This window comes from Eleginops maclovinus, chromosome 13 (assembly GCF_036324505.1).
Source record: "Eleginops maclovinus isolate JMC-PN-2008 ecotype Puerto Natales chromosome 13, JC_Emac_rtc_rv5, whole genome shotgun sequence".
In the NCBI taxonomy this organism is placed as follows: Eukaryota; Metazoa; Chordata; class Actinopteri; order Perciformes; family Eleginopidae; genus Eleginops; species Eleginops maclovinus.
In genome coordinates, this window is record NC_086361.1 from 8,351,194 (window position 1) to 8,362,262 (window position 11,069).

The following is an 11,069-nucleotide window of genomic DNA, read 5'->3' on the forward strand; positions in this document are numbered from 1 at the left end:
TCATTATAACAATGAAAACAATAACAATAACAAGAACAAAACAGCTAAGGTGTCTCACTGATGGAAATCTCTGAAGCAGTTGTTATTTTTGTTCAGGCACAAGTGAACATTGCACTTCGAACATTTGATCACAGTCTGTCCCCTACACAGGGTTCGTACACCTTTTTCATGGCCAAATTCAAGCATTTTTTAAGGACTTTCAAGACCAGTTTTCCAGTACCATTAAAGGCGAAATCGAGTGTGAACAAATCCAAAGCCCTGTTGTTTGAGGTCACTGTAGGACAGGGGTCACCAACGCGTCGCCCGCGGGCGCCATGGCGCCCTCGAGGACTACTTGAGTCGCCCGCGAAGGCCTGTTCTAAAATAGCCTAGTTCTCACGTGACACACAACTTTATTTTATTCGTTGTTAAACTTTCTATTATTTTTAAATATATTGCATTGCTTGTAAGAAGATAACAATATGCAGTATGCACGCATATAAACATATGCCTACTTATAAAACGTAATTTGTGTAAAATAAAATGCTTCAGATTACGTAGATTGGACCTAGCTGGTCTCCACGACAACCGTTGCGTGGAGACCGAGTCCAGTCAGTGCAGTGAAGCGAAGTCAAGATGAACGGATGATTACAATTTAATCGAAAACATGGCAGAAAAAAGAAAGAGAACGTATTATTTTCACGGTGAATGGGAGCAAGAGTTTTTTTTTACCACTGTAAAAGATGCCTGCGTGTGTCTCATTTGCCGGGCGACTGTGGCGATACCAAAGCGGCACAATGTTGAGAGGCATTTCAAGACCTGTCACGCAAGCTACCATGCTAACTACCCACCGGGCAGCGCACTACGAGTGGAAAAAGTAAGTGAGCTAAAGGCAGGATTGTGCAAGCAACAGTCTTTTTTCACAAGACCAGCTAAAAAATCTCAGAAAGCTACCGAAGCCTCGTTCAGAGCAACAGAACACCTGATAAAGAAGAAGAAGGCATTTACAGATGGAGACCTTTTCAAGGAAACGATGATGATAGTTCTGAACACTGTGCTTAAAGACGAGAAATATGGGAAGGAAGTGCTCTCTTCTGTAGCTGATGTTCAAATGGGGGCAAGCACAATGGTCAGGAGAGTGACAGCAATGTCCGACAACTTGACTGATCAGCTGGACCAGGATCTCAGGGAGTGCAGGTGGTTCAGCATCCAATGTGATGAGTCCATCGACAGCAGCAGCACGGCGCAGCTGATGATGTTTGTTCGGATGGTGTTTCAAGATTTCTCTACAAAAGAGGAACTTCTCACACTACTCCCCCTAAAAACCAGCACAAGGGGGGTTGATATCTACAACGCGGTGAAGGAGTTTTTCAACAACAGAAACATACCACTGGAAAAGCTGGTGTCGATTACCACCGATGGGGCTCCTGCGATGACCGGACGGCATGCAGGGTTCATCGCGCTCTGTAAAAGCGACCCAGCGTTCCCGAAATTCGTACAGTACCACTGCATCATTCACCAGCAGGCCTTATGTGCAAAGGTGCGTTTTCATTTTGTATTTTATTAATTTATGTTATCCTTGTTGTAGGCCTAATATCCTATTTGTAATTATGAGTAGGCCTATTGGGCATATTTTACGCATCTGCTTGTAGACCGGCCCCTACTGCGCTTTTTGGTCGTTAGAGTCAACTTCATAGTTGTGATACGGCGCTATATAAATACATTTTGTTTTGTATTGTATTGTATTGTATTGTATTGTTATTGTTTTTAAGTGCTTTGAGTAAGAGTGATTTTATTTTATTTTTAAGGTGATCGGCTTCGAGCACGTAATGACTCCTGTTGTGAGGATCATAAACAGCATCCGTTCCAAAGCTAAACAACACCGAAGTTTCAAGGTGATGTTGGCGGAGCTGTCGGCTGAATATGGGGACCTGCTTCTCCACACGGACATCCGATGGCTCAGCAGAGGACGGATTCTGCTCCGGTTTTTGTCGCTGTTGAGGGAGATCAAAGATTTTATGAAATCTAGAGACGAAGACACATCGCTGCTGGAGGACGTTGCGTGGCTACTAGACCTGGCATTTCTGACGGACATTACTGGAAAACTGAACAATCTGAACTGTGCGCTGCAAGGCAAAGGTAAGACTGTTGCCGACATGATCAGTGCTTTAAATGCGTTTAAAGCACAGATGAGCATTTTCTCTGCGCATTTACAGAGAAAAAAGGTGCTGCACTTCCCCTCTTTGCAGATGGTGCTGAACGACAATACCTCTGCGTCTGAGATTTTTGGCAACGCTGCCGAAAAATACACTCAAGTCATAAACAGGGTTGGGCAAGAGTTTGAGAATAGGTTTTGTGACATTGATAAACTTGAGCCATGTGTGTCGTTCGTTTCGAATCCATTTATAAACGTGGACACAACGTCCATTGCTGAGCAACTAAGTGCAATGTTCAGCTTGGATGCTGGGCAGGTGGAAATAGAAATAGTGACACTGCAGAATGACATTCGCCTCAAAGCCCACCAGGCTGCAGCAAACTTTTGGGGCCTTGTTGATACTGAAAAGTACAGTGGTCTGTGCACAGCAGCAATGAAGGTTGCCAGTCTGTTTGGGTCTACCTATCTTTGTGAATCAGCCTTTTCTGACATGAATTTCATAAAAAACGAACACAGAACACGTCTCACTGATGCACATCTGCAAGACTCACTCAGACTTGCAGTGTCAAATTACAGCCCAGATTACGAGGCCCTGGTTGCCAGCATGCAATGCCAGGCTTCCCATTAAAACTTATGAAAGATTGTGATGGATTAAATAGGCCTATAAATACTTTTGTTTAATGTTATGTTGTTCTGTTTGATGGTGATTACAGTGAAATAGAAATAAAGTGCTGATTTTGATATTTGTCTGTTTCCTTCCTTTTTAAGCCATTATTGATAATTAGGCCTATTGTGCAAATTTGTTAAAATGAGCAGTGTCCTCAAACAGGTGAATATAACTAATTAGTTTTACTATTAATAATAACATACAATTAAAGGTAAACCGCGCAAATTTGAAGCGTACCAAATTGGTAGCCCTTCACATTAATCGGTACCCAAGAAGTAGCCCTCAGTTCAAAAAAGGTTGGTGACCCCTGCTGTAGGACAAAGAAAATCAACCTTGATACAACCTAATCCGAATGTAGAACCAGCAGCCATTATTAGGTTAACTGAATGGGGCATAGAAAATGAAAATGAAACAGAGTGTGCCCCATTTCATTAGCGTTTGCTGCTGCTCTATTTGGTCTGTCATATCAAATTTCCTTGTTCTTTTTCTTACTGACAGCACTCGATGATGTTGAACAGCATGGATTGATTCACACCATATATCTCCTTGTAATTTCTCCTTGCATAATGTGATATAAATACACGCACCCTCAAAAATGTCAATTTCACTTATTTATTAACAAAACGATTCCATAAGGATAAAAAATTCAAGGATTTTTTATTGTTTGTTTCACAATATCACATTTTCAAGCAGATATTGCCTTATAACCATGGCTATGACAATTACCAAAAAGACAAAATAGGTAACTTTTTTGCTTTAACTGAGGTACTGTAGCCAGGCAAGTTAAGTAGACAATCAAAATAATAAAGCAAAAATTGTTTACAAACATATTATAGAAACTCAGTATCATTCACATTAGCTTAGCTCTATGTTGTGCGAAATGTTCCAAATTACACATGCCCCTCACAGGGCAAAGTCCAACATATACAAATTAATATGAACTTCCCCGAACATTAGTGGTCCTTTATGTTTGAAAAAAATGAAAATAAAAAATACCCTTCATGGTAAGACCAAAGGCCAAATTGTATAGGACCCTTAAAAGTGCATCACTCAATTCCTTCATTTTCTGTCAACTTTTGCTCCAAAGTCTCTGTTTTCAATTTACTGCTCCGTTTGACTTTGAAATGAGGTAGTTTGCTTTTAGTTTTTGCTTTTTCTGCATTGCTGTCAGCAGATTTCATTTTCCATCCTCTTCTTTTTGACCTTCATCCCTGATATCTCAATAACACAATTAACCAAAAAGATGAGCAACTTTTTTGCTTAAACTGAGGTAGCCAGGTAAGTTAAGTAGACAATCAAAATAACAGAGCAAAAAATGTACTAACATATAAAAGCTCAATATCATTCACATTAGCTCAGCTCTATGTTATGCAAAATATTCCAAATTACACATGCCCTTCAAAGTGCAAATAAGTCCAACAAGCGCAAATGAATATGAACTTCACCGAACATTAGTGGACCTTTATGTTTGAGAGAAGAAAAAAAACCCTTCATGGTAGGACCAAAGATCTTGTAGATCTTGAGAATTGTTTAGGCCCCCTTAAAGTGCATCATTCAGTTCCTTCATTTTCTCAGTCAACTTTTGCTCCAAAGTTTTAAGATTTCTCTGTTTTTCATTTGCTGCTCTTCTAAGTCCGTTTGATTTTGAAATGAGGGAGAGTTTGCCTGTAGCTTCGGCTTTTTCTGCATTGCCGTCAGCAGATTTCATGAGGACCCTTACATCCTCTTCCATCCTCTTCTTTTTGGCCTTCATCTCCGATACCTCCTCCATCAGTGTTTTTCTTTTCAGTGCTTTTTGTTGATCTTGTTTTTGACGCCTTTCTTCATCAAGGTACATATGGTACTTTTGTCTGGCAGCAGATGCGGAAAGGAACAATTCCTTTGAGTACCCTACGTTGTGCAGCCCTCCGATAATGAGCACATGGTCATGGATGACCCGCTGTGCAATCAAAGAATGTTCTTTAAGGTTTTCCACCATCACCTCCTTATTAACTGAAAACCCCCTCTCAACAGAGGCCTGGCCATGTGAGAGGATCAGGGCAAGTTGTACAACTTCCCATAGATGGCGAAACTCTGCTTTATTTGCCAAGAGTCCATGATAGAACTCGTCCAATCTGTCACTCTGTGGAGTGAACTTGTGGAATGAATCTGATGCCAACATCAGGCTTGTGTCAAAAAACTGACCAAATTCCCTGAGAACATCATCACAGCATTTTTCTTCAAGCCGGGCAGTTTCCACAAGGAGTCGGAGAACAGTAGTGAGTTTTTGGGAACTAAGCTCTTTGTTCTTGAGGAGAACCCTTGGATCCAGGACAGATAGGCTTCTTACCAGTGGATATTTCACTGGTGCCTTTTCGAAAAGTTTAGACACCATCTTCACCAGAAAAAGCTTACAGTTTTGCCTAAACTCAAGTCTCAGCCTCTCCGCTCCCGAGTTCTTCACATGCTCCACCAATGCTCGTTCTGTAGCAAAGCCAACTTTCACTTTGTTGACATCCACGTGGTTATCTTGTTCTTCGTGATCAACTTTGAGAAGCTTTAGAGTGTTGGTTGCACTCATCATCACACTGGGCTTGACAAACTTCTCCATAAGACTTCTAAGAATATTTGTGAGATCACCAGACATGAATGGCAGCATGGGTTTGTCAGTTTGGTATAGCTTCAAAAATGGCGTGATTTCCCTAGCAACCATTAAAAAGAAGTTCAGTTTGGCTGGGAAGAGGTCATCATGTACAATGCCCTCAGCTTTCTTAAAGGACTTGGTGCATGGCTCTGTGATTTTTTTTGTTTTGGCAGCGCTGATGTAGGTTTTCAATGAGGGCAAAATTGTAAGTGCACGTTCAGCCACCTCCACGTTTTCTAGCCATCGATGACTGCATAAGTCAAGAGGAAAGGACGTTGAACCTGTGACTTCTGTGAAGTCCTCCCGACGTGCTGGAACATCTTTGAAAAGCCATTTCAAGCTTGACAAGGCATTTCCTAGGTCCCAGTCCGTGGAAGCACATCCTGTTCTGAAAGCATTGTGTAAAGTGTGCAATCCACAACTTCCAACATTTAGCATTTGTCTCCCTGTTTGTTGTTCAATGTTCTGCTGGGCTAAAGAGAAGGTCTTCCAATTAACATTCGGGCCATCCATAGACAGCTGAATCAGGTTCTGAAAGCCTATTTCTGAACAAACTTTTTCAATCTTCTCATTAATTTGCACTGCATTGTGATGACCCATGAAAAATGATGTCAGGTATCTTGAGTGCACTTGGTCATTGTTCCAAAATCTTAAATGCATGTCAAGCTGGCATTTCTTCATTTCTTTATTTAGACTCTCATCAAACATTATGACATAACCAGACTCTTTCTTTGCTGTTGTCTTCATTAAAGAAGCGAAATGAGGAGCAATCCCAAATGTGGTGAGGTATGCCACTTTTCTCTCTCCACAAGAAAACTGCTTGGCAATGTCACTATCAGGAAACATGGTTCGGAAAATCTCCCCTGCATTTTCACATGATTTGTAGGAATAATGACTCATTACTACTTTAATTGCCCAGCATATTTCAGCTTTAAGTGTTGGGTTGGAGGTAACAAATGATGTTAAGGTGCTTAAGGGCTTGTTAGATGTCTTATCTGGAATAGAGGATGGCATCCGGTCAGCTGTTAGGCCTGCTCCACTGCCTGCTCCCACTGCACTCTCCACACTCCTGGATGGTGGTGTGGATGTGTCAGAGTTTGATGCAGGGCTTGTCTGCTGGAAAAAATCCCCCACTGTAGGGCCTGAACTCTGAAGTGCTTTCAGGAGGTCTTGATGCTTTTTTCCTAACATCAAAAATAGGAGAAAATTATATTTTAAAATGGTTTACTCTCACATACAGTATAAGTAAGATGCTGAACATATCTTCTATCAGCTAGGGCCTGTAGGCTCAGCCTACTGTTAAAAACTATTTAAGGACTTCTGTATTTAATAACTTTATGTCTTTACAGCTTTGAATGCTTTCAATCAAACTAAAGATCATTGTCGCTTTTACCCTCTCTGATCAAACCCACCCACAATGAAAAAAGGACCTTTAACTTTAATAAAGACTGTTCAGACCTAGAATCACGTTCAGAATCGTGTTCCATAGAATGTCAGATTCAAGTTGTGCTTTTGATGAATAAGCAAAACTGTAATATATCCTACACTGAAAAAGCCCACTGATCATCAAATTTGAGAATGAATTTGATCAGTGGGAAAAGCCATGTTATGTGGGATTTCCTCTTTCGTTTTGGTAATTAGCCGTAAAAGCAATGACCTACGTTCTACACATTATCCATCATGCTATGCGCTAACGTCAGCTGAGCTTAAATTAGTTTGCAACGTTACAATTTACCATAGATGGGAACAGCTAAACGTCACACGCCACTCAATTCAGAACGGCCACGCCCCTTTGGGGGAAAACATTGGATTGCTTACAATGGGTTTTAATACAACGCGACCTCCATAAGCAGAGAAAATAGCTTTAACCCTTTGTTGACTGCCCCGAACATTCCATTTTTTCCACACTTGATGACCTCATGGCACAAATAACCTTACTGTGTGGCCATACTACATGGCAGAGATGAAATATACACACCATTGTAATCAGAAGAAAGAGCACTTTAAAATGGTATAAAACATAAATAATTATGTGTAAAGGTAGCATAATTATTTTTATAAATATGCTCAAAATTAATCCGAAAAAATCATAAAAATTACAGATTTCAACAGAAATGTTATTTTTTCCCTAATTTCTGTTGTAGATAGGGAAAAACATAGAGTATATGACAGACTAGCAAAGTTGTCCCCTACTCAATGAAAAAAAACAGAATCAATTTATCATTTTCTGCTCAAAAGTTATGGTCAATTCATTATGCCCTGTACGTTTGCAGAAAATTATAGAATCTTTACAGAGTAGAATGTCTTCACTGCCCAATTTGACATTTGACCTCAAAATCCAGACAGAATGGTCAAAATAAGTTATTTTGGCCATATATCAATGAGACAGAGCTATATATGGTATGTTTCATTATACGTTAGGACAGGTAATACAAATCCTTCTGGAAAAGAAAGTGTTAACCTTTTAGTGACCGCTGAAAATTTACACCTAAAAAACCCAAATATGTACATTTTAACTTTTTTTTTGTAAACCACCAAAACACCCAACATCAATTTTGATGGTATTTAGTTGATTTATTTGCAAACATAAGTTATTACAAAACATATTGCTTAAGTCATTTTTTTTTAGATGTGGTAACTCAATAAAGAAGTGCAATTATCAATCACGAAAAATAACAATCAATAAACATAAGCAGCAATGGACAAAAAGTCAACCATCAACTAAAAAAGTGCTTCTTATTTAGGATGAAAAGGCATGTCAGTCAATCAATAAAATCTAATAATAAATGTAAATTCATTAGTAAGTGCATTTCCAATAAACAATCAATAGTAAATGAACACTCAATGTCAGATCAATGGTAATGGGAAGTGCCTCCTGTTTTCATGTGCAATAAACAATACTTTCTTGTCAATCACTATAAACAGTACCAAAACGTTCTTCTTATTTATATTTAACAAACAATACAAAATCAATCAACAGCAACGGTCAATCAACAATCAACTAAGACAGTGTTTCTAATTGATGATGAACAATCATGTAAAGTGCAGTCAATGAACAATTATGACAAGATAAATCAACAAAAATCAAGGAACAAAACTAATCAATTTCTGTGTTCACAATTCATTTTTGTTTTTATTGCTCTTTCTATGTTCATAATTCTTTGTATGCCATACTTTAAAACAATTCTTGTCTTGAGTTATGTGCAAGTAGACCTGGCATTGAGGGGCATCACATTTTGTAACAACCTTGAGTGCTTGTTTGCTGGTGTCATAGCAGACTCTACAATTTCTCTTTGTATCAGAGACAGAAGGAATGTGATCAGAGACAAATTCCCCAGGGTTTTGTACAGAAGCATAAACTGGGGGCTCTCCATACTCCTCAAGGCCAGCCAGCTGCCGGACAAGCTCCTCTCTGAATTCGGTCACAGAATACTTTTGTGGTCGCTTGAGCGCAGCTACATCAGGGTTTGCAGCCCGGTGAATCTGGAACAATATGAAGCTGTTTACGACAGCAATATCCATCATATGAAAGAAGAGAGTCTTCCACCATCGCATGCACTTTCTCAAGGCTGTGCTCTGCCCAATAAGCTGGTCAGACCGGTCAACCCCATTCATGAAAAAATTGTAGTCATGTATAGCCTTGGGTTGTTTCACTCTAATACAATGCCACCTGTGTGCGAATTTTTCTCTCCTTTGCACATGCAGGAACTCATTTGCTGAGTGGATAGATGACAGAAGGGTCACAGGCCTATTGTCCTTCCACTGCAATGCCAAACAACAGTTATCGCGGACCCACCTCATAGCTCCCCTATCTTTCCCTTTCACCCACTGCTTCCCTTTCTTTACTGAGTCAGGGAAACCTTTTCTGTTTTCAGCTGCAGTCCCACAAGAAGGCATCTGGAGCTGAAACAAGTCCTTTACTAGTTTTGGGGATGTGTAAAAGTTGTCAAAGTACACATGATACCCCTGGTGTGCAAGAGAGCTACAGAGTCTCATCACTACATCATACCCCAAACCATTCTCACTAGGTGCAGCATTAACATTTCGGCCAGTGTAAACGTCAAAGTCATAAGTATAACCATTCAAACTGTCAGCTAACACCCAGAGCTTAATTCCCCACTTTGTGGGTTTGTTCTTTATATACTGGCGAATACCAGACCTATGTTTAGATTTCACCATTCTTTCATCCACAGCAACATGCTGGAATGGTTGGTAAAGTGCTTTACACGTCACCTTGAAAGTCTCTAACAGGCCAGTGATTTTACGTAGTTTATCACGCTCATCTTCAGCACCATGATCTACAACATGGAGCATTGCCATCAATGCTTTGAACCGGTCTCTTGACATTATGCTGCGTGCCCACAGGCCATGGTACAGGGTTTTGGTGCTCCAGTATCTGTAAAAAGAACTAACTGGGACAAGGCCACAAAACATTACAAGGGCCATCAGTCGTGCCAATTCATCTGGACTGGTTTCTTTCCATGTACCATCTGTGCCACCATAATAGGGCTTTCTGAGTATTTCCTCCCAGGCATAAGCATTTGTGTAGGTGCAGATTTGTAGCAGGAGGGCATCAGTAAAAAAAAGTTGAAAAAAATCTATGGCTTTGGTCATGGTACCTCGTGTTACTGGTACATCTAGGTGAACACCAGGCTGGCGTACAGGACGGAAAGATGGCAACTGGTTGGGCATGTCTGGATCATCATAGCTAGATGTCTGGACAACAGGTTGATTCACTCGATGTGCAGCTCTCCCTCTCCCTCTCCCTCTCCCTCGTCCTCTCCCTCGTCCTCTCCCTGCGCGCGGTCGCTCTGGCATTTCTTCTGGTGCCTCCCTTTCAGGCTCAGGCTCAGGCTCATCCTCCTCTGAGTCGGTGGCAGAACCAGGAGAAAGTTGAGTTCTAAAAGTTGAGATATAAAAAAAACAATACAAGTTGTTCACAACCTAGGTCAAGGCTAATTCCAGTCAGAAAAGGTGGTAGCAGAAAAGTTGCCACTGTCTACATGTCATTATTTTCTTTCTAGAAGTTGAGATAAAAAAAAAAAATGCAAATTGTTCACAACCTAGGTCAAAGCTAAGTTCAGTCAGAAAAGTTGTAGCAGAAAGGTTGCTTACTTACTAAATGTCATTAGGCTACTTTCTGTCTAGAAGTTGAGAACAAAAATACAAGTTGTTCAAAACCTAGCTCAAGGCTACTTTCAGTCAGAGAAGGTTGCTACTTACTAGGCATCCCATTACTTTCTTATATGCCATTACTTTCTTATAGGGAGCAAAAATAGACATTTCTGGAACTAAACAGAACGAGTAACACTGATATTTATTTATTTATTCAATCCTATATTCAGCTCTTCATCCAGACATGCCCATGGCATATGCTAACAACGCTACAATGTTGGCAAAGGGCTAATTTACCCGCGAGAGATAAAGCGCGATCAAAAATAAACAATCACCAGGCACGATTTTTTTTGTTGTGACAGACAAAAAAACACATTATACAAAAGGCACAGTCTACTCTGAGTATTATCCCTCGAAACTATAATGTTTTATGAAGCTGTAAGTAGTCTAAAATACAATCTTGAGTTTCAAGAACTTTATTTGTTTACTCGCGTATCATCGTTGTCGTCGTCGTCATGAAAGTCTTCATT

General features: G+C 40.2%; 1 protein-coding gene across 1 annotated transcript; it reads left to right on the forward strand.

The window, feature by feature from the left end:
* Positions 1-288: 288 nt before the first annotated feature.
* Positions 289-2,875, forward strand: LOC134874478 (general transcription factor II-I repeat domain-containing protein 2A-like). Its single transcript, XM_063898505.1, has 2 exons — positions 289-1,519; positions 1,788-2,875. The coding sequence occupies exons 1-2, from the start codon at positions 647-649 to the stop codon at positions 2,760-2,762; spliced, it is 1,848 nt and encodes a 615-aa protein (XP_063754575.1). The 5' UTR covers positions 289-646; the 3' UTR covers positions 2,763-2,875.
* The last annotated feature ends 8,194 nt before the right edge of the window (positions 2,876-11,069 follow it).

Bases quoted from the DNA above. Each gene is read 5' to 3' on its own strand.
- LOC134874478 (XM_063898505.1), top strand. From the start codon at position 647: ATGGCAGAAAAAAGAAAGAGAACGTATTATTTTCACGGTGAATGGGAG. The intron at 1,520-1,787 runs GTGCGTTTTCAT...TTTATTTTTAAG, and splicing joins AGCAGGCCTTATGTGCAAAG to GTGATCGGCTTCGAGCACGT.